Below are 23,443 nucleotides of genomic sequence, written 5' to 3' on the forward strand. Positions count from 1 at the left end.
GTTCCATTAAATGACATCAACTTCCATTCTACTGCTCGGGTCAGGAAACTAGGAGGACTCAACACTATCCCCTCTGTAGCCTCTGAATAAGACACTCTCTCCATCTCTACTGTCAGCTCTGGAGCTCCAGAGGCCACCTTCTCTTGTCTGGACTTTGGTACCAACTTTCTGTCACCGGCGTCTCTCCAATATATTCTCCAAGCCACAGCCAGAATGATCTCTCTGTGTAAATATCTGATTATTTTGCTCTCTGATTAAATCCTTCAGTGGCTTGCCTTTGCTCCTCTCTCAGATCAAGTTCAAAATCTCTTGTAATACCTACAAGGTCCTGTGGGGTCCAGTCCTACCTATTTTCCAGCCTTTCCATTTCCTCACCACACCCCATCTTTGTAGAATTCAACCACTGTGACTATTTTTTCAGGTTCTCGAGCTTGGTTCTACCTCAAGCTTTTTGAACACACTATTTCCTTTGCCCCTTGCCATCTCCTTCCCCAGCCTCTGTCTCTCCCGTTCATCTTTTAGGTGCAAATAGTTCTTTCTCTGAGCAGCCTCTCTGACCTCCCAGATCAGGTTCTAGGTCTCACAGCTGACTGTACTTTTCCTTTGGAACATGTATCACAATTGTGGTAAATGGACCAGGTTTTTATTGATATTTATCTCTCATGCTATACTGTGAGCTTTGGGAAAATAGGAACCATGATTTTCTAGTTTGGTATTGTGGTTTCTATGTTTGGCATCATGTCTGGTGCACAGTAGGCACTTAATAATGAATGAATAGGATTTGACACCTTCTAAGTCTGGCTGGGCTCTTTGCCACATAGCACAGAACTTTATGGGGGCCAGAAGAAGATATACATGGGCCAACACCTGGAAAGACTAATGATCTTAGTCCTAGAAGGAGACAGAGGCCAGCCGTTGTATCACAATTATGCTATAGTAAAAGTCAAAGCCCAAATCTTTGTGGCTTGTAGCAATAATCAGGTACCGTCCCATGTGGTGGCTTTATGTGTCAATGTGGGTAAGCCGACCATATGTCCCGGAATTCCCTGGTTAGGATGGGCCACAAGTGCAGTTAGTGCAAGAGTTGGAAAGTGAGAATGCATCAGGAGCCATGGTGGTCCTTGGAAGGTTCATGTGGCTCAGGCTTCGTTGCTACTCCTACAAATTTTCACAGGTCTGCTGGCTCACTGCATGGACTGGGCCCAAAGCTCCAGTCCCTGTGGGACTGCTTTGTTCAGCTTCCCAAATCCTGGTCCAGAAGTGAGTGTGTCTCCACAGCAGGGCATCCACGGCCATGAAGTTGGAGATTTAGAGATGGGAAGAGGCCAACGTGGGTTTCAGTGATAGACAGAGTCATGTTCCAGCTGGTTCTTCAGGGATTCCAGTGGTCCCTACTCACCCCGCTTCCCTTGATCCTGAGCAACAGTCCTACAATGTCAGGTTCAGCACCCCTGGAACAGCCAAATAGACTGAAACTCTCTCGCCAGTGTCTAAAATTGTCTAAGACTCTCCTCTCCCTCAAAAACCTAACACAGAGAAACTATAAAAAATACAATATGTATGTCTAACATAATTTCAGAGGGCCTGGAACACTCTTGGTTCACAACCTGGCCCCCATACACAGAGGGCAAGGAGACACCAAAGAAAGAGGCAGAGAACTCCAGGTTGGTATGTGGCAGGTTAAATAAACAAGGGAACTTACCTGCGAGGCTTGTCTTGGGCGCTGCAAGATGAGTAGATCTCTGCACGCACCTGCCTGAATCTCCAAAGTTTATATAGAGGTTTTAAGGGGGTTCAGTCACGTATTCAGTCCAGATGGTCCCAACAACATCTTACTCTCTCAAGGCTTCATCCTTGAAAATGGCTCCCACTGCCTGCACAGCAGGCAGAACAAACATTCCCAAGACAGGGGAGAGGTTGAGGAGCCTCCCATTAGCCAGGTCCAGCCCACGGGTCACCCTTTGGTCACGTCCTCTCCATGACCTCCTCCAGCAACCACGCATTCCCTGTAGCATCTTTATAAGCAAACAGTAAGTTGCATGATTTTTCTTCCTATTGTGAGGATGATCAGTTGCGTATGTTTACACTGTTCATTTCGGTAACTCACATCCTTCTGCTAGCCAACGGCCCGGCCGGATCAGTGGTAAACAACCGGCAATAGGGTTTCTTTTTCAACATATATTCAATCACACTGCATTTTCACAGACTTTGTGTTGTCACCAAAAGAAGATTCTTTCCCTTCTAAGAGCAATTCTCTTAAATAGCAATAATAATTATATCTGAAAAAGTAAAATAAAGTCATCTAAGAGTCAATGCTTACTTCGAACAGTTACGTATTCTACATCATTCCTGGTGGTTCTGCTTCTTTGCTTGAATCTGACCAACACATCTTGCCCTATGTTGCCTGCAAGTTGGCTATAGCTCTGTCCCTCATGACTTTATTCCAGAAGCCAGGCTGGAGGATCAGCCCCTATGAGGAACATGTCTTTCTCAACGCAGAGAGGGAACAAAAGAGCTGGCAGAAGTACGTAAAGCCTCTAAAAACTTCTCTTCAGGGCTGGCATCTGAAATTTCCACTCATACTTTATTGGTCAAAGCGGATCGTGTGGCCAAGCTCAAAGTCAGTGGGGTAAGTACACACCTCCATGGGGAGGCACTGCAAGTCACAGGGCAATGAGTGGAGACGGGAGCAGACGTATGTAGAGAGGCAAGGGAATAACTTGAAATAATTATGTGATTTGCAGTCCTCCATCTCTGTCCTAAATATTTACCTCCCTCTCTCACTTTCAAAAATGCTGAGAGGATGTATTTCCAAAGAGGATACCCCCCAGTGCCATTCAATCATGGCAACAGATTTCAAATCTAGAGTCTTCTAATATTTCTATATTGATTCCTTTTGATATGGAGATTTCTGAACCACCTTGCCCCCTACACCCAACATTCAATACTGGAAGAGGGACAGAATAATTTGACCCAAACTTTCCTGTTTAGAAAGGGGCATAATGGCAGACACACAGCAGTGGCTGTTGCATGGAAATTCTGTAACTGAATGGTCAGACATTGCAAGAGTCCTACACACTGTGGATGGAAAATGCTCCTGATAAGGCCCTGATTCTGCTCCCCGGGTGGGGCAACCCAGGCAACTGTTTTGTGGCTCCTGCTTCACCCTCTGGAAAGTAAAATTCACTCCTTTTCCTTACTCTCCTTGGCTACCTCTGGAGATAAGAGAATATGCTTTCCTCGGCAGCTGAGCAACTTTCTCAGCCTACTTTCGTTCCTGGAAGTTGGAAGGTGGAAGAGGTCCTTTGAAGCTTTAAATTGTCATCATCTCTTTGATACCAAGCTAGTACCTCTTTGGCTGGACAGTCTATCAAAAACGTAGTCAACTGTTTCTTATTTACTTGATTCCTGTCAACTCCCTGTGCCAATATCCTTACCTATAATTCTTTTGAGACATATGCATCTCTCTTTTTAATTGCTGTCACCTTGAACTTGTCAGATTACCCGTTTCTTGGGTATTTGTCATGTGTTGTATGCATAATTTATGGACACTGTCTTGGAAGAACTTTCAAATTGTTTGGTTTTGTGAGTAATAGATGCTGTCATCAATATGAATTGTGATCAGATTGTAAGACCAGAATGCCAATAGGGGGTTATTTTGCCTGTAGGTACTATGTGGGTAGGGATGGGGATTTACATATAAATTTGGAGAGCATGATAATTCAGTTGTGGGTGATACACTAAGAAAAGACAAAGAAATCAGAAAAATGGCCAGCCAGGATAGATCTGGATTTAATTAAACTGGTTCACTTTAATTCCCTTGTAATAATACTAGAGTATCACATGTTCAGATGGTGATAGAAGAATGAAATCTCTAATGATTTCTTCTGATTTTCAGAGCTTACAATTCAACACAGATTCATCACAATACTGTTATTATTTGCCTTTACATTCGTTCATTTTTTAAAAAGTTTTTATTGAAGTATATTTGGTTTATGATGTTGTGTTAGTTTCAGCTATACAGCAAAGTGCATCAGTTATACATATACATATAGCAACTCTTTTTTTAGATTCATTCTCCATATAGGTCATTACAGAGTATTGAGTAGGGCTCCCTGTGCTATATAGTAGGTCCTTATTAGTTATTTATTTTTTATATATAGTAGTGTGTATATGTCAATCCCAATCTCCCAATTTATCCCTCCCCCCCTTCCCCCCCCCCCCCCGGTAACCATAAGTTTGTTTTCTGCATCTGTGACTCTATTTCTGTTTTGTAGATAAATTCACTTGTACCCTTTTTTTGGTTCTACATATAAGCGACATCATATATTTGTCTTTAACTAATGTTCTCAAACTTCCTTTGTTGTTACTGTGTCTTTTTAGGATTTGTACAATAATTCTTGCAAGTAGTCTCTTAAAAATGCTCTAGGTATGTCCTTACTGTGTGCTCAGAGTTCATATTCTAATTACAGTGGTAATGCCTTTTTTAAAGAGAGAGAGAGAGATGGAGAGAGACAAGAGATAGACTGAGAAACTGGGGGGCGGGGGGCAGTTTTTAGAGGAGGAGGATCGAGAGAGACTGATTAGTGAAAACCCAGTAATAAAGTCTTAATAAAAGCTTGCATTCTTGGCAGCAAGAACAGCGTCTTACTCATCTCTGTAAGCCCCAGCAGCAAACACAGGACTTGAAGCAAAGTAAGTCTTCAGAAAAATGTGTGTTTTCATGGAATCACAGCGAGTGAAACTGGGAGTACCCTCAGAGATTACAGCAACTAGGTATAAGGGTCCCTGGGAAAGGTGAAAGAGGGACATTTGGAAACACCTGGCATTTGTACAGCAATTATCATTTGCAAAACACATACAGCTGGTTCTTTCTAATTTAATCCTCATTACAGCCCTGTGAAGTAGATTTAAGATTCTCACTTACGTGTGAGGAATGGAAAATCAGAGAAGTGTCTAGACCTCAACCACTCTGGTGATGGTGTCAGGTCTAACATCCAATTCCTGGTCTTTTTCCAAATCCCTGGCTCTCATACGCTTTCTATTTTAAGTTGCCATTAAAAAACAACAGCAAGAAATAAGGTAATGGATTTGATTTCCTTCAAATTTATAGCCTCCTATAATCTGCATGATACCCATAGTTCTGAAAATAAATAAATAAAAAGGAAAGAAAATAAAGAAAATCAAAGTATGTTTACCCTTGTCTTGGGGAAACTGGCTCTGTTGAATGTTTTGCAAACTACAAATGAGGAAGTAATCTAATACCTGACCACGAAGTTGGATTGCCTCAGTATTTTTTTACTAAGGCAGAACTGTGGCAATGCATGTGCTAACAAGTTCTCTGCCCCAGTCCAGCCCTCTCCCCTCCCCCATGGGGAGAACTCTCTTTCATCTCGAGTGTCTGGCAGTTACCTTGGAGATGTTGGTATTGTTTTCTGGTCCTGACCAAAAGGACAGACACTTAGTTAAATTGCAAGTGACCAGTTAGAGCGCATATCCTAACCCTGCATATTCCTGCATGCTTACACTGTATAAGGATGACCTATTAGTGTGTTGGTCTGCTTGACTACACTGTTAAGTGCCTTATGATCAGGAAATAAGATTTTTCCTCCTTATGCTCCTTGGGCCTAGCACTGAACTTGGCACATTGCAGATGCTCAATAAACGCTGTGGGAAAGAATTGGAAGTAGAATGCTGTTTTTTATTTGTCAGAGCTTCAATCAAAACTATAAAAAGTATGCATCAACAGATGAGTGGATAAAGAAGATGCGGTACATACGGAATGGAATATAATGGACTACCACTCAGCCATAAAAAAGAATGAAATGTTGCCATTTGCAGCAACGTGGATGGACTTGGCATTACGCTAAGTGAAATAAGTCAGACAGAGATAGACAAATACTGTATGATATCACTTATATGTGGAATCCAAAAAATACAAGAACTAGTGAATATAACAAAAAAGAAGCAGACTCAGAGGTGTAGAGAACAAACCAGTGGTTACCAGTGGGGAGAGACAAAGGGGAGGAGCAATATAAGGGTAAGGATTAAGAGTTATAAACAGGTGTAAAATAAGCTACAAGACTATAATGTGCAACATGGGGAATATAGCCAATATTTTATGCTTACTATAAATGGAGTATAACCTTTAAAAATTGTGAATCACTATATTGTACCCCTGTAACTTAGTTAATATTGTACATCAACTATACGTCAATTAAAAAAACTGTAAAGAACCATAGGGCAATAATAATTTTGGAGTCTGTATAGAATCTTATTTGAAGCTTACTCATCCTTCAAAGTGTATTTCAAATGTCACTTCCTCTATGCAGTCTTCCTTGATTTTCTGAGTCAGAATGAGCACAGTCCTACAGTATCTCTATTTCAAAATGATTCATATTTACCTTCATACTGTACTTTGTTGTTTCTGTATCCACCTCTCCATCACGGCAAGTTCCCTTAGCTTTGGATGCCTCATTTTGTTTTTCTTCCTGTTCTCTCACTCTGCATCACCCAGTTTCTAGTATTAAGCAGAAATCACTCAACATTTGTTGAGTGATTAAGCAAGTACCTGAAAGATAAAAGAATGAGTGCACGCAGGCATGCGGTCTGCCATGTTTGAGAATGCCACTGAATTGTGGCTAGCTCCATTCACAAGGAAAATAATGGTCACCAAGAGGTTAAAAGTGTTCACTATTTGGTTAACTGTCAATTTGTATGCTTGCTATGTTCTGTTGCCTACCTTCTCTTCCCCCAGTTTTAACAATCCCCAGCAGAGTGTTCTACATTGCAGAGATTTGCCTGTGAAAGCAAATACCTAAGTAATTAGGAATATGAATGTTAGGTCAAACTCTTACTAGATTTGCCTCTCATTTGGCTTGGTTTTCTATCTTTACAAACCAAGAAGAGTAAACTCAATTTTGTTGAATGGCTATAAATTGTCATTTGGAGTTACAGTCAGTATAAGCCAGTTGCAATGAATATTAGTTGTTTTTGTTGTCTGGCTCCCATTTTCTTTCAAGTAACAGCACCTCAATTTTCTTTAAAAGACCCACTTATTCCCATCTCTCAGTCCCTGAGGTTGGGGCCAGTCTCCACTTCCACCTGCCTGATTGGGGATTGGACCCAGGTTCAAGAAAAATCAGTATAAGTCATTCCCACAGCCACCATGCTTGGTTCAGAATTGGGCACCTGACAATCTAGGCCAATGAGACAATGACTTCTAGGACTTGTTTTTATGTTCATTAGGATGTTGCAGTGATGGGTCTGAAGTTGTTGGGGGCCTGGATGTGGATCCCAAGAATCAAGCCAACCCACAGGAAGCAGAGTGAAAGATGTTATCATTTGATCCCTGAATCAGAAGGCAAAACATACCGCATCCGTTTTTAATTCCACAAACATAAATTCCATTTATGCTTAAGCCTGTTTGCCTTGAATTTCAGTCCCATGCAACCACAAGACTCCTAACACACTGCAGGTCTGAAACTTCCGTGTACATAGGAATGATTTAGGATGGCTTTTAAAATACAGGTTTCCGGTCTCTAAGACCAAGATACAGGTTAGGGCCCATGAACTTGCATTTTAACAAACAGCCTGGGTGCATCTAATGCAGATGATTGATGGACCAATGTTGAGAAACACTGAGAGAGTTCATGGAAGTGATAACAGTAAACAACAATGACCAGAATCAGAGGAGTTTCGAAGTATCAACCTAGTAGCTGAAAGTGAAGAGCCCATCCTTTGTTCCAGTATCACAAACGGGAAAATCCATTGAGGGATTAAGAGTTGATTTCATATTCAATGGGAAATATAATACTTTAGGAATGTGAGCAGAATGCTGTGTGTGAACATATGAGAGAGATGATATCTGTTTGTCATGTTCATACCTGGTCTAGGAGCCCAAATGCCAGAGATTAATTCTGGAACAACTACCACTTCTGGTCAGTTGGTAAAAGGATATGGTGCTAGAGAGACGAGACAACTAAGGTCTTTGGCAGGTGAAGGATGTGCTATTAGTGCCATTTTCAAAGATTTTAAAATGGAACAGGTAGATATGCCGAGGGTGTCTGCTGCAGCAGCTTAGGCTTCTACCAAACTAGTCTATTTAAAAGAATCTTTAAATTGCTTTGATTTTCTTCACTGATTATACATATTAAAGCAAACACACAAAATAGATTTCTGTGTTTTGCATGTAATGAAGGAATATCTGGTATTTAGTAACGACTTCTCCCCTTAAAATAGGTATATACAGTTGTTAAATATTCCAGGGGGTATTATGGTTCCATATTCATATTTTTAATGTTGGAGAAATTTAGTTCAGTGATTTCTGCCTAAGGACCCTTGTTTCAAGATAATTTGCCCACTGCTTGTTTGGTTCCACTCAAACACAGCTGTAAGTTCTTTCTTTCTAAATTTGGAGATGAAGTGTCTGATGGCTAACATTTACCATCTGGACAAGGGGTGTGTTGGGTACTAGAGAAGAGGGGACACAGTGATGCATAGCTTCACTGTATGGCTGGGGAGTCATCTCCAGACTTTTCTATACAGTATGTTGTATCTCTTCCCTGGTTCTGACCGTTGACTTTGTAGGGTCAAAAGCAGCGATGATAGCCTATATGAGTTTTCTATCAGTCTTATCAGACGTAATGTCCCCTTTTTAGAGTTAATACTATGTCACATCTTCTGCACTCTTCTGAAATTAAATCCATAAATGAAATAATCAAGCTCCACATATTTAAAAAAATCAATACAATGCCATAACAATAATGTAAGAATACATTTATGAAAGTAATTCACAATAAAAATAATATCTATCTCAGTACGTAAGTGGTCAGCCATGACTCACGAAGAGCCACAATGAAGCAGTCAAGTGCTAATATGGAAATTTAGATTTATCCTGAATGTAACATAAAATGCAGAGTGATATAGGTGTGTTCTATCAGTGCCTCAAATACTATGAGTAGCTTTGCCATTGGTGGCATGATTTTTAAAAATGCAATAAAATCTTGGTAATATTCATACAAAGAGGACAGCCTTCCCTCATGTTATATAGTGGCCTCATTCCTCGAAACTGAGTGCATATTAAAACCTTGCAAAAATACTTTGTGCTTATGCGTAAAACTGAGTTCTAGGCTCCAAAAATGATCAACAGTTCTTTTTTTAACCTACGTGAAAGTTCCGAGGGCCATTCAAAAGTCATGTACGACCTGCGGCAATTCTTCAAGGTATGGGGCTGCATTGTGCATTTCAGGATGTCTAGTAGCCCTGGTCCCTCCCCATTAAGTTGCAGCAATGCCTTCCTCCAACCATGTGACAACTAAAAATATGCCTCCTCCGCCCATTCCCAAGGTGCCTTCTAAAGGACGGTATTGACTGCATTGAGGACACTCACCTATACAATCCATTCAAGCCAAGAATCATTTATTGATACATTAGACCCAATTTCCATTTATTTTCTTTCAAGTTACATTATTGGAGGGATCTCTTGTTAAGTCCCAATTAAAATGGAAGAATCATCTGTTCAGGATAGATTGTCAGCAAACTGTGGAAATTGGATAGAATCTGTGCTAGCCTTTACATTATGTATTTTAATTAAATCGCAAACAACCTCAAATTTTCAGTGATGTAAAACAACAAATATTTATTTTTTTCTCACCTATTGGTTTGTGGGTCAGCAGGGATTTTGCCAGGGTTCAGTTAGTTAGCTCTGGGCTGAAGGTTAGAAATTTGATAACTGGTATTCCCACTGCTGCTGGAGAAAATTTTCCTTATTTTGAACATCACCAGCAGCTTCTGATATATAGTTCTCAGTGAGAGAGTCTAATTGGTATAGCCAGGAATAGAACTTTAGCTGCAAGGGAAACAGGGAACATGAGTTTCTTATACTTTCATCTTATTTAGTGTGAGGCTGACTTTGCCCTAAGGCTCATAAGGTGGGTGTATATGTCAGTTTGCATTAGGTTATGCTGTTAACAAACAACCTCAACATTTCAATAGCTTAAACCAACGAATATTTATTTTTTTCCTTATACCACATATCACTTGTGGATTAGCATCATCATAATCTCTTTAGAATACGGGTTGTTAGAGCAGCCACCATCTCAAAAATTGCATTTTGCTGTGCCAGAGACAAAAAACTTGGTGAACTGGATTTTTTAAATTACCAACTGGCTGTGACAAAACTCACTTCCAATTTCCTTTTATTAGCCAAAGCAAATCAAATGGTCACATATAATTCTAAGGAGGGTGCAAAGTATAATCCTGTCATGTGGAATCTATAAATATATGGTATACTCTGCTAATGACAACCATGATGGGAAATTTCCCAAACATTGAAAGGGATTTCGGATGCTGGTCAGCTGAAAACCAAGAAGACAAATGTCCACTAGAGACTGTCTTATTTATATCTTTTCCGTATATTGCCATTCTCAGTGTAATTCAGTAGTTATTAGTAACATAGTAAGTGCTGATGGAACGTCTGTTGAATATGAGGATATGGATGTGGTTGTTTAAATTACTCAATCTCAGTATAATTGAAGCTTAAAGAGTGATACTTTGCTATTTTATCTGCACTCTGTAAAGCATGATAAATGTATTATTTGCATGCAGTGTTGCATTTAGAAAGCTTGAGAATCAGAGTAGCACACTGGAAAGAGAAAAAAGATGTTTATCTCAACATTGCTTTGAATGTGTTTACTTGTTGGTTTCCCCAAAGTTGGGACACTTTCTTCTGTGCGTAGTACAGAGTTTGGGATATGGTAAGTATTCAAGAAAAGTAGTTCTGCTGTCATTAGTTGTGTATTCTTAGGAAAGTCATGTCGATTTAGCCATAGGTTCTTGAGCTGCACACACACACACACACACACACACACACACACACATATGCAACACACACAGAATGTCTTAGTAATATTTGCCTTTTGTGTGGTAAGGATCTCCTAGACCATAAAGGAATACGATTGTGCGATTGTGGTTGTCATGTGGTGTACTTACAGCACAGTTCCTGCCACTAGGCATTCATTCAATAGACGTTTATTTAGTTTATAACAGTAACCCTTTGCTCTATTCTTAATGTGGAATGGGGTGGATATCTAAGAAAGCGTGTAGTGTGCCTTTACAAAAGTTTGCCCAGGGTGCTGGGATTGAGGAATTTTGAGAACCTGGTTCCCAACAAATCAAGAACAGTGACATTCAATGGGTTTCGTCCTCACCTCTCAAAGGTCAAACACTTCACAACTGCCAATGGGGTCCCGGGGCCCGCGTTCCTTCCTTCGGTAACCAGGGCCCCTCCCGCCAGCTGTCAGCCAACTGCCGCAAAGCCCCGCCTCCCAGGGCGGCCCTCCAATCGGCCGCACGGCCCGGGCCAAACCCTCTTGCGTCACGTGACGCGACCAGACCAGCTTCCGGTTCGTCGCGGGCGGCTGACGTCGTCTGGGCCGGCGTCGCGTCAGGGCTGGCCGGCGGCGGAGGAGGCGATGGCAGCGGACACTGAGCGGGCTTGAGGGCTCGGACCTGCTCCCTCCCGCGCGACCTCGAGCCCGACCCCGCGCTGCGGCCCCAGCTCTCTCCGCTCCGCTCCTGCTCCGTCCCCGACCGCTGCCTGGGAGGAGGCGGAGGCGGAGTCCCGGGCTGGCCGTCCTGTTCGCGCCCCGGCTCGGCCCCGGATAGCCCGGCAACTGTGCAAAGAGGAGGCCGAGTCGGTAAGAGGCGGCGGCGCCTGCAGGGCCTGGAGGCCGCCTGGCCCCCGCCTGGCCGCCCGGGACACCCCAGCGCTGGTGTCTGTCTCTGGCCCGCTCCCCTCCCGCGTCCCTCTCCGTAACTTGCCGCCCCTATTGTCTGGGCGCCGCCGCTCCCTCTACCCCTCCCTTCCTTCCCCCCCTGCCGAGGGCCGGACGGCTGTCAAACCTGGAGGCGTCTCCTGCACCCTGGCCGCCCGGTCTGAGCCTTTCCTGTTTGTCTCTGGTCAGCCCCCTCCCGCCCCGCATCACCTCCCCCCCACCGTTTTTTTGGCCCCGCGGCCATTCTCTGACCATTGCTTCATTTTCCCAGGGTTGTATCTTCTAGTTGATTTACTCTTCCTTCCCGTTTGTCAGGTCCTCAGGTTTCACCACCCTTATATATTTTTGCTTTCTTGTTCGTTTTCCTTCCCGATTTTTATTCCTCTCCGTTCTCTCCGTCCCCCTTTCTCTTTCTGCTTCAGGTTTTACCCCCCTCCCCCAATAGACTGTTTATTTGTCTTACTTTTCCTTAATTCAGATCCCTCCCCATCTGCCCCTCTCCGCCCAAGAAGAAGGAAATCTTTCCTTTTCTGGCACCTCATCCCGCAGTGTCACTGGGGGGGAATTATATGTATTAACTTTGTCACTTCTTGTGGGTTCTAAGTTTGATCCTAGAAAATGTTAGTGTAGCTTCTCAATTACCCCTTACTAAGTTCTCCCTGTGAAGAGCAGCAGAAAAGGTGGATTACGTTTCTACAAGTAACTGCCTTGGGTGTTGCACACTGACCAGACCGCTATTAAAAATATTCATACTACTGTTTCTTTTGCACCAAACGCCCTCTGGCTGAGCCTACTGTTAACTTTAATGCATTAATCTTTGCTGCTGCCCTGGCAGGCAAGAGGATATCCCCCCCCGCCCACCCCCATGAGTAGTTAAGTTTGATTTTACGTATTTTTATGACATGTATTGCTGTCTTTGGCATATGTGGCATGTATTTTCCCTTAGCAGATTCTTTCTAAGAGGAAAGGGCAGTTGGTTTTTATGCTTGCTGTTTTGTCCCTTTAGAATTGTGACAAAACCATTGAAAAAACATGAGACAGTTGTGTGTTTTCTTTTTTAACTTGGGAGGGAGCATAGTCATATTAGTAATTCTAAATTTCAGAACGGTTTTAGAGATTTCTCCTCTCCCCCAGTAGGTTTCCATTCCTGATTAAATATTGCATTTTGATTGGGCTGTTGCAAAATGTATTCATATTCCTCTGGTGCTAGTTAGTGAAAAAGAGGCTACCTCAAGTGTGCTAGCTCGCCACTGGCCAAGAGGATTGTGAATATTCCACATGTTCGTGGTCTAGAGAGGAATAGGTATTCCTTTGTAGTTTTTTGTTTGAACATACAACCATTTTTATTGTCAGTGTGGGTACTGTCTATGTTGAAATATAGTAGAAATAAATTCTCAGAGTTAAGAAATGTCTGTATCATTGTTGCTTGTTGAATGTGAAGAAAAAGAAAGAAATTTCCTCTGCAAGTTTATATGTTAAAATTATTGAATCATGTGCTACCAAGGTGGGAGATTATAGGTAATGAAAAATCCTAATCACAAGGGGAATACTAAATCTGCACTGGAAGAGTGTGTCTGCTGTTTCTTCCATCATTGTGTTCTTTAGTGTGTTATCAAGTGTTTTATGTTACAAGGCACTCAATAAATATCTGTTGAAAAACTTGGTTAATTTGTTCTCTTAAGAATTTCAATAGTCATATGCCAGAATACTCAATTGTCCTGAGTTTTCAAAGACAGAAAAACATTTTCAGCTGTTATCCTGAAGAATTTTCTTGGGTATTTTTGAGTTAAAATTTAAAGCATTTTAGCCATTAGTTAGTTTTAATCCCCATCTATTCATTCTTTTAAAGTAGTTAGCTTTTTAATCTCCCTTTTCTTAATTCATTGTTAAGATTGCCTGCAAGTTGTACAGTACTTTACCTAGAGATATTGGTAATCATCATTCAAATTTCTTAAAAATTTGGCAGTTATTTTAACTTCTCATGTAATGTTTAAAAAATTCTGTTTAATCCCTTGTGCCTTTTATGCATCAGAATCTAATTTTTTTTTTTTTCTCTTGAGGTAGTGAAAAGAGAATTCCGAAGAACAGGATCTCAAGATGAGTAAAAAGCCCCCAAATCGTCCTGGAATCACTTTTGAGATTGGTGCTCGTTTGGAGGCACTGGACTACTTACAAAAATGGTATGGAAAATATGGAGCCCTTGACCTAAAGCATGATATCTGTAGTTTCACATGGGCTGGTTAATTGCTCTTCTTCTGACAGTGGCAGAAACATTAACTTGTTCACATTTTGAGTAAACATATACGTTGTTTATTTAGTTTTCCTACTCTTCGGATTTTGCAGTTACCAGTACTCTTTTGTACTTAATATGAGCTCTGTGGGTGGTAGGAGGGAGAAGATTAATCCAGATAACCAGATTCCCAAGTTTCAGAAAAAACTTGATGCAAATCTACTTTTTTTGGCCTGTGTCAGAGGTGGTCTTTCAAACTGCAGAATATGTTGATGGTTAGCAGAGTTGTCATTCACTGTTCCACCTAAAACCAAAACCCAGTTTACCTCCTCCTTCCCCAGAGTGCACTGACCTAAAGGCAGGTTGTTACTGTTTCCAGTTTTAAATGAGTAATCCTTTCAGGCCTTCTCTTATTTCTTCTCCTATACCAGCCATCTGTGATAAGGGGTGAATTCAGACACCTCCAACATACCCCTACATACAATGGTGTAGGAGAAATTGGTTACCTAGGATAAAATCACCACCTGGAAAGGAGAGAAGGGGAAATAGCACACACCAGGATCACTGGACTGCTGTAGGAATGAGAATTCCCTCTTTCTCCTAGGGAATGCCTTCCTCATTCCTGTTAGCTGGCCTCCAGTTCTGTTCTCTGGGTGGCTGTCTCTTGGTTCAGCCTCAGTTCCTCTTGAAGCCCATTTATTTTGATGAGGAATCTAGCAGTTCAACAACTTTACCAGCCTTTTTGACATTTTCTTTTCACTACAACTCCCTTTAAAATGTAGTGGGCATTTTGTAGATTTGTCTTTGATGGATTTGTATTAAGTCAACTTCCTGAGTTGGCAATGGCAGGCAGAGAAATCTTGATTAGTCATGATACTTGACTTTAGACCAGCCTGGGGTTTTTTTCTATTAGCAAAAACGAAGGTGTTGGAACTCTGCAAACGTCCGTGACCCCCAGCTTAATGGGCTCTGCTTGGGACAGTTTGAATCTATAGTTTGAGATGGGAAGGCACAGTTATTTGGCCTCATGCCTCCAAGCTGCATCTCAGTGAGTGCTTCTTTTTAGGGGGCTTAATTACTCTCATCAGCTGGAGAATGTACACAGCGTTCTCAGGAGGGGCTTGGAAAGCACCCGGGAACCAGGCAGTAGCATCTCTCCTAGTCACGATGGTAAACTGTGTCTCCAGATGTTGCCGAATGTTTTTTTTTGGGGGGTGGGGGAGTGGAGGGCTTATGTGCCCCTGATAGAGAGCCACTGCATTAGACCATACGCTGAAAGATGCTATTTTAGTCAGTAATTGGCTCTCTTTGGTTCTGATTTTGACCAAAAGAAGCTTTTTGCTCTGAAGGGACACACTATTGAACCTCTCTGTGATGCAAGAGTATGAGAAATGCTACTTCTTTGATGTTAAATTATTTTTTTTCTTTTTTTAAAGTTACTGGCTTTTTGAATTATTAGTTAATTCATATTACTCTTTTCTTAGGCTTCCAAACTGACAAAGTTGCAATTGAACTAGCTTCCAGTTTTGGAAAAGCACATAGTTTATTAGTTCTCCCAATGGCCTTAAGGGATATTGGCATAATTAACTGGGATTAGTAAGAAACTCACTTTTAGTGGTGAAATGTTTCCTAATTCATCAGCTGTTGAATCGGTGATTCAGTAGTTAAAAAGATTATGAAAAAGAACTACTTTAAAAATTAAGTCTGAGTTTGCTTTTAGAGTATTTGGAATGTCAGAAAACAAATAAAAGTTGTAGCTTAATTTTTTCATTATCTTATGCTTCTCATCAAAAAATTCCCAGGTGCTTAGATAGAGTGATATCATGCAGATGTACTCATTGATGAAGGTTAGATTTAATTTTAATGACCCCAGTAATAACGGTCTCTTTAAAGTGAGTAAACATTAGCCAGAATAATCACATACGATAATCACTGCAACTTGCTGTCAGTTCGATTTTTGTGAGCTCATTTATACGACGATTTTAGCATTCTGCTCTAGTGGGGCTTTAATTACAAAAGCATTAAGAGTATTGTATATACATATTCTAGGTAATTGAAAGAAATAATTTTCTCGTGACTTTGTTACTGTCAGTAGTCTCAAACAGTGTTTCGGCTTGGGTGGCCCTTTAATTTAGTATTAAAGTACTTTACTGTAGGACAAGTAATTAACTGCTAAGATTTATTGAATTTTATATGGGGCACAAAAGAAGTTCTGTGAGACGTGGTGCTCTTAACAGATTTTATTTTTAAATGGGATAAATTTTATTCTTTATATTGTTTCTTTTGTTATGGGCCATTCTGTATCCCCTATAAATTCCACACATTTTTGCTTTAATATCATGTGAAAATATAGAAGGATTATTTAAGTGTTGAGAAACTTTGATATCCTTATGAGGGCAAAACAGTTAATCACTGAAAATATACTGAACTAATTTCCTTCCGTCTTTCATCCCTCCCTCTCTACTTTCTTTCATATTCTCTTTGGGTTGCATCCATATTGAGTGCTTAGTCTTCCACATTTATTCATTCAGTTGGAATAGTATTGAGGCCCTACTCAATACTATTCCATAAATGTCTTTTGAATTATAGGCATTGGACAGGGAGGGACAGGCAGAAATGCAAGTATTACTTACTCTCTTTGTACGTAAGACATTTACAATAAGCAGTATAGCTATTACTAGGAAAATGACCTATATGTTGATACATTAGCTTTTAAAGAGAAGTACGGCGGGAAAGTTGTGATAGTAGGGCACCTGAATGCCCATTTGTCTTATATGTAGAAGGTTTGTCCTATGTTAAAAAAAGGAAAATATTTTTTAGTATGTACTCTAGAAATAAAAGGATAAACTCTAAATTTAGTGGACAGAAATTAAAGTTAAGCTCCCACATTTAGGTTTGGGGTAGATTTGATTTAAGAGGAAGACTCAACCTATTTTTTGGGGGGAAAGTACATTATTATTCCTTGAGCAAACCATATCACATATTCTTTAAAGTTCAGAAAGATACTTCATCCTCGAAAATACACTCCACATTTTAAGTAGCAGTTTATCACTTTTTGCTTTCAAAGTAATTTTCCAGTTACATCGGAAAACCCTGGTGGTTTGATTATTTACCAATACTAATGAATGCAGGCCCTGAGAAGCCAGTGAGAGGCCAGTCGCCTTCTGTTCCAGTGTGTGGTTTTTGATACCTGGATCTCTTCTCTTTTTTTAACATCTTTTTTGGGGTATAATTGCTTTACAATGGTGTGTTAGTTTCTGCTTTATAAGAAAGTGAATCAGTTATACATATACATATGTTCCCATATCTCTTCCTGGATCTCTTCTATATGGACTAAATCTAACTCCTACTGAGAAGTGTGGGTTGCTTTAATTTTTAAAAAATTTGTAGTTTTACTCAAAACATTTTAATGTCTTTCTCAACAGTCTTTTAATTTAAAAGTCTCTGAAAAGGCTTTTAATGTGTTAATGTTCACAGCTAACACAGTCAACCATTTTCTGTCTTATCTCCCTCATATATGCCACTGCAGCCTCTGTATATCCAAACCTGAACATATTAGCTTTATAATTTCTTTATAATTTCTTGAATGCAGTCGCATCATAAGAATGAAGATAAATACAGGTCGTTGATACAGGAGTGTGTTTGGGGAAAGAGAAAGTTCAGAGTTGAAGTTATATTTGAGACACTATCAGTGGATTCTAAAGAGGAAAGAGGCAGGTTCAAATTCAGACTGCCACTTTCTGATCCTGTAAATATGAGTTAAGTCCTTGAACTTGGTTGGCTTAGCAGTAAAATGCAAGCAGTGTTACTGACTTTTACTTACAGAATTATTTTAAGGATCAAATAAAATAATGTATTTAAACTTGCTTCAGATTATATAAAATAATACATAATTATAAAGCACTGAGGTAAATGCAAGGGAAGAGGGAGAGTTGAAAAACTTATCTTTGGGGATCTGAAGACTCAATGTGTAAGTTTTTAAGTGTAGCCTTAGTGTTGACATGAGAATGGCCTGGAATACAGAAGGAATATCATGTCATTGCAACATGCTATAAAACCTTTTTGAGGTGATGATAAAATCTTTGTTTTTGCAGAGTTTTATAATTTAGAAAGCACCCTTAAAAACGTTAAAGTATCTAATCATTCTGAACGTTGTTCAGTAAAAAATGTGATAAACCAGTTTTGACTACTGATTTAACTTTTTGACTGAAATTACAATACTCTATAGCAAGTTTTAGTTGTGAAAACAAAACAAAGTAATATGCTCCGGTGTTGCTCTTCAACTTGAAATTATAAAGTCATTTTAAAATATTCAGATGAGTTACGCTCGTCCAACCTTTATTGGAATATTTCTATGTAATTCTCTTCTAGATCTAAAGGAAAGGAAAATGAAAGATAAAAAAAATGTGGAGATGTCTGCAAGTACAGAGTTTGATAGAACAGTATAAATTTGAATTGACAAATGCTGTTTCCACACATTTGGAGTTTTTTGAACTGTATGGAACATTTGCAAATGTGAGTTTTTAAACTGTTCATGAACAGAATTTTAGTAGAGTGGGAAAATCAAAGAAATTTAGATTGTAGGAAGTACAAATACTTTCTAATTTAAATAAAATTACGTATTGTCTGAATTAAAAGGGATTGTCTTTTACTGATTGGATTTGCTATTCAAAGGAAAACACTAGTAGAGATAAGTTGTGTGATCTATATTTGGAACAGAAGTGTGCTCCTGAAAAGTAGTATGTAGATGAAATTTAAAAACTGAAAACACATTTAAATTACATTAGGTGAGTTTGGAATTTGTAGAAACCATAGGTGAATACTTTTAAAATATTATTTTGCTAATATAAATAAAATTTGTCCTTTTGTATGTTGACCTTTCCTAAATCTCTTTGTACTTGGAAAGTATTGATTCTAATTTTGAGTCACCACCTTTGACAACCTAATTTCAGCTGTAGACTCAGAAAAATGTACAATCGTGTTTATATACCAAAATAACTGAGTAATATATATTATGGGTGGTGGTAGAAAACTTACCCGTGGACTCCAGATTAAGGACCCTGCCTGTAGAGAATTTCAAACTGAAATTCATAAGACTTGTTTTTAAATTCTGAGATTCTTTACATTCAGAAAGTCACAAGTTTTGAATCCTAAGATCTAAGTGAACCCTCAGTTTAATAATCATCAAACAGGTCTGCACCAGTGTACAAACATTTTAGTAGTTTAAGTTTTAAATTTTCCACAAAAGAAAACCCCATGAACTTTTAAAGATAAAGTTCTCCCTTCCCCTCCCCTTCCCCCCCCCACAAAAGAATGTTGAAAGCAAGATTAGAAATAGGAGTAGACATATTTATTTTGAAACACACCTGCTTTGTTCTTATTGTTCTTTCTCTAATAGTCTTCCTTTCATTATGTTGATTCATGTTTTTCTTTAATTGAGCTTTTTCTTTTCTGCTCAAATTTTTTGCTTATCCTAGATTTCTTGAAAGGCAAGAGAAAAGGAATATTGAAAAAAGTAAATTTAACTAAAGTCAGAAAATGTGGGTTCTAGGTGCTGTTCTGCCGTGGACTGTGGGACTTTGGAGACTGACTTTTCTGCTTTAATGTCCTTAAAGTGAAGGTGTGGCATATTCAGTGACCTCTCAGATTGCTGGAACTGGAAACGCAAGCTCTTCTATCTCCTTTTCACCTATTCAGGGGTGACAGGTTTTTTAATCTCACTTTTAGATAGGTAAGTAATGGCTTGAGGCAGAAGTAAAGTAGGCAAGGACTATAAGTCCAATGTAGTTTGCCCAAAACTGCTGGTCTCTAGAAGAAGAGAAAATGTATTGAAAAAGGTGGAGAAAGGTGAATATAATTGGGAACAAAAATATAGAGGTTTGAAGTATTTGTAGAATAGTGGTATTGGGCCGGTAGTTACTCTTTCTACATCCTGCTCTCCCATCATTTAAATACTTTCTCATTAACTGTTTAATTTTGAAATTACTTAGAATCATAACTCTTGGCTTTAGTACTTTAACTCACTTTCTGTGTAGTACCCATTCACTAACACATTGGTTCTCTTACCAAGTTCGTTGATCCTACAGTTTTGAAAGTGATTCAGGTGAAGTCTGAAAGAGTAGTTCTTAAACATGAGCCTGCGTAAGAATCACCTGAAGGGTTTGTCAGGCACAGATTCGTGGGCCCAACAGCTACAAGCTTCTAATTTAGTAGATCTGAGGTGGGGGCGATAATGTGCATCCTCACAGGTCTCCACATGGTGCCGATGCTGCTGGTCTAGGGACCACATACGAGAACCACCGGTCTAGACCATACAGAATTGTTAACCTGAAGATATAGTTTTTGAGGTGGACAGCCGTGGAAATATCCTGGATTATTTTTTGAATTTATAGTCTGTTTTAACTGTTTATGTTAGTTGGAGGAAGTTAAAATGTAAGTATGGACAAAGTGATGCATGATCCAGAAATCCTTTTTTGTTATTTTTCAGTACAACAGAATATATTGAGCTGCGCGTACTCTGGTGTGCGTCAGTTTTCTTGCTCCTCTTTCTGTGGTCCCAAGCGCTATCTGGCTGGATAGTTGTTAGGGTTTAGGCCCTTGTTGCTTTATTAAAAAAAAAAAAAAAAAAAAAGGCTCCCTGTGGTTACGGTTAATCATGGATTGACTTTTATTGTTCTGTGCCTTGTGTGCGTTCATGTAATGGCAAGGGTTGGATCACGAGAGAAGACAGTTTTATTTGCTTATCTGATATTTGGTTGAAGTTCGGTCATCATCTATCACACGCATCCAGTTCCCTATTTGTTACATTTTTCCTGCTGAATATTATTATTATGTGTTGCGAGATTTAACACTTGTCTTACCACATTATGTAATACTTTGTTTTGTGGTGAGTAATTGATTAAAGTCAATAATTAGGAAATAATTTATCTGTGGTGGTAATCAATTTTACAAAAAAGAATGTTTTGCAATTCTAGTTTCGCGAAGTAGACAGAACTGTATCTGCAGATGCTTAAGGGTTTTTAATTTTATTTTTAAATTATTTTTTTAACTGAGGGAGAGAATACTAGCTTTAAAAATTGGTAGTATAATTTCTTAAAAGAAATTAACATGGTATTGAAAAGGCAGCTTAGTTTTGTTATTCTTCATAAGGGTTTCAGTGTTTTAGTATTTTATATGACATTGTATTGAAGAACTATTGACTGTTCCTCCTACCATCTCCTACAGATCATTGATCAGCAGATAAATTTTTTCTTCTTATTAAATTAGAAACTAGTATGTAAATATTACGTTATTTCAGTCATTAAAGTTAACACAACTTGGAGAGAATTGTTGCAATAAAATTGAAGAAAGAATGTGGATATTTAATATTCATTGTGTCTTAAAAGTCTGTTTTCTCATTGCCAAAAAACCAACCCTCTTCAATTAAAAATGAATACGTTTCTACTACATCATGGGTAGGTAAAGTACTGAAGAATAAGCTACTGATGTGAAATGAATTATATACAAGGCCTAGCCCCTTTTACTCATAAAAGGTGCCCAGCAAAATTCATTGAATTTTGGTGAGTTGGTAAAGAATGAGCCCAAAAGTTTCGGGGATATTCTGAAATCTGGTTACCATTGCAGAACACTACTGCAAATGGATTGTGACTTACTGGCTGAAAACTAAGCATAAAATGATATTTGTCAAACTATTATGAATTACACAAGGGAGGGGGGATGTTTATTTTGTACAGTATAATAAAAGCTGTTTTCCATACTCTCTGGGCTAACGAAAAGCTTTACACATTTTATTTTGTATCAGAAGCAGAAGAGTAAATTTGCAAGAAAAAATAAACAGATAACTTGATTTTATATTGTTTTTGTTTTCAGGACCTCTTGATAAAGAGCCCCCTATATTTGAAATACTGCAGTAAGTTTTACAGGAGCTGAAAATGATCAGTTGTAAGATGCAGAATATATAATGATCAAAAGCAAATTCTTTAAGAGATAGACAAACCTCCATTCAGGGATCCACCACTGTTTCGACTTGAGAAAATTACTTGACTTTCAGAGCCTCTATGACCTCCTTAAGTAACTGGGAACAGTAGTAGTGCCCAACTCAAGTGGTTCTTTGAGGATAAGCAGGACAGTGCACATTTAGAGCTCTTCATGTTTTCTGCCACATGGGAGGCACTTAATAAATGTTAGCTTTATTAATAATAATAGCATGAATATTAGTTATTCTAAGAAAGTAGAATCTAACAGGAGAGGAGTCAGTGTAAATTCTTAAAACTTTAACATAGGTGTGTAAGCATATGTGATTATCTGTAGTATTAAAATAATTTTTAAATGCTAAATATTAAGAAATAGAAATTGGGTGGACTGCAACCTGCTAGAGTTTGGAGTTTTGTAATAGAATTAAATAACAAAGAATGGTCATGTTGGCCTGAACAAATTATATGAAGTACATAAACTTTGAGTAGAATACTGGTGGCGTTTTTGGTGGAGTGGGAAAGGAATTTTTGATAGTCTAATTGATTCTTACAGCAGGAGACGGTCATGAGCATAAAGGCTATGGGGTGGGCACTTTGATTTGGTCAGCATGGTTGGTATGAACGAATGTAGGCATGGCAAGGAGGTAGAGAAGAACAGGAGTTTAAATAAATCCAGTGATTTGAAATGAAACCTTAATTTGAAAGGTGGCTGCTCCGAGTTACTGAAGCAAAATACCTAGCTAACTCTGATCTTACCCATTCTTTGCTGCAAAGATTATGGGCAGGTAGGAAGCAGGGTGGTCTGGCTGCTTGTGTTGAACATGTGTCCTGGGGATGAATGAGTCTGAAAAGAGGGCCTGAGGGATAATGCACTGAGATCCTTAGAATTCAGTGTTGTAAAAGATGTGATTTTGACATATATAACCATCCTCTGAATGTTCTTGAAATTCTATTAATAGACTCTTTGGATTTATACTTTATTTTGGAATATCAGGTTTGAATTAATCAAAAGGGTTTTGTTTTCAGTCTGTTCCTCAAGTGTGAAACAAATTAACATGCAATACCTACAAGCACATCATCTGAAAGTACTGTAATAATGGGTGACATTGTTGAAGAGAGTGAATGGTGAGAAAACACTAGAAAATTACAAAGCATAATGTAAATGTAAAGTATTTCCAGGAAGCTAAAATTTTAGAAGGTTAGCAGGTTATAGGAATATTATGTTTGCTTTGGACTTCATTCTACATTAATTTTTATTATTTGGCAAATAATCCTCTTCCTGACAATTGTATGTAAGGAAGGTCTCTATTTCTATCTCTTGCAATATGTTTTAGTCATTTTTTATGATGCCATGTTAGAGTTTCTTGCTTATGCAATTCTTATCAACAAGACTGTTCTGAATTGTGAATTCTAACTCCCAAAGATTCTGCTAACATTTAAATTATGTTTAAGTCGTATTTTAA

General features: G+C 39.0%; 2 protein-coding genes across 11 annotated transcripts in view; one reads left to right on the top strand and one right to left on the bottom strand.

Annotated features, from left to right (window-relative positions):
- The window catches only part of TMEM71 (transmembrane protein 71), a 46,929-nt gene extending 35,660 nt beyond the window's left edge, over nt 1–11,269 (bottom strand). Inside the window, exons 1-3 of the mRNA XM_059995210.1 lie at nt 11,211–11,269; nt 6,405–6,571; nt 1,703–2,279 (exon numbers count right to left, since the gene is read on the bottom strand). The gene's annotated coding sequence lies outside the window, so the exon portion shown is untranslated. The remainder of the gene's footprint in view (nt 1–1,702; nt 2,280–6,404; nt 6,572–11,210) is intronic.
- A 170-nt stretch (nt 11,270–11,439) lies between these two features.
- Nucleotides 11,440–23,443, top strand: part of PHF20L1 (PHD finger protein 20 like 1) — a 78,458-nt gene continuing 66,454 nt past the window's right edge. For 8 of the 10 annotated variants that reach the window (XM_059995211.1, XM_059995213.1, XM_059995214.1 and 5 more), the window contains exons 1-2: nt 11,440–11,699; nt 13,838–13,957. In XM_059995211.1, coding sequence (XP_059851194.1) covers nt 13,875–13,957 — 83 coding nt within the window. In that variant the 5' untranslated portion in view covers nt 11,440–11,699; nt 13,838–13,874. Of the gene's footprint in view, nt 11,700–13,837; nt 13,958–18,378; nt 18,523–23,443 lie in introns of those variants that run through there. The other 2 variants (XM_059995212.1, XM_059995218.1) reach the window with 2 other exon arrangements.

The sequence above is a fragment of the Delphinus delphis genome, chromosome 17, assembly GCF_949987515.2.
Source record: "Delphinus delphis chromosome 17, mDelDel1.2, whole genome shotgun sequence".
Classification (NCBI taxonomy): Eukaryota; Metazoa; Chordata; class Mammalia; order Artiodactyla; family Delphinidae; genus Delphinus; species Delphinus delphis.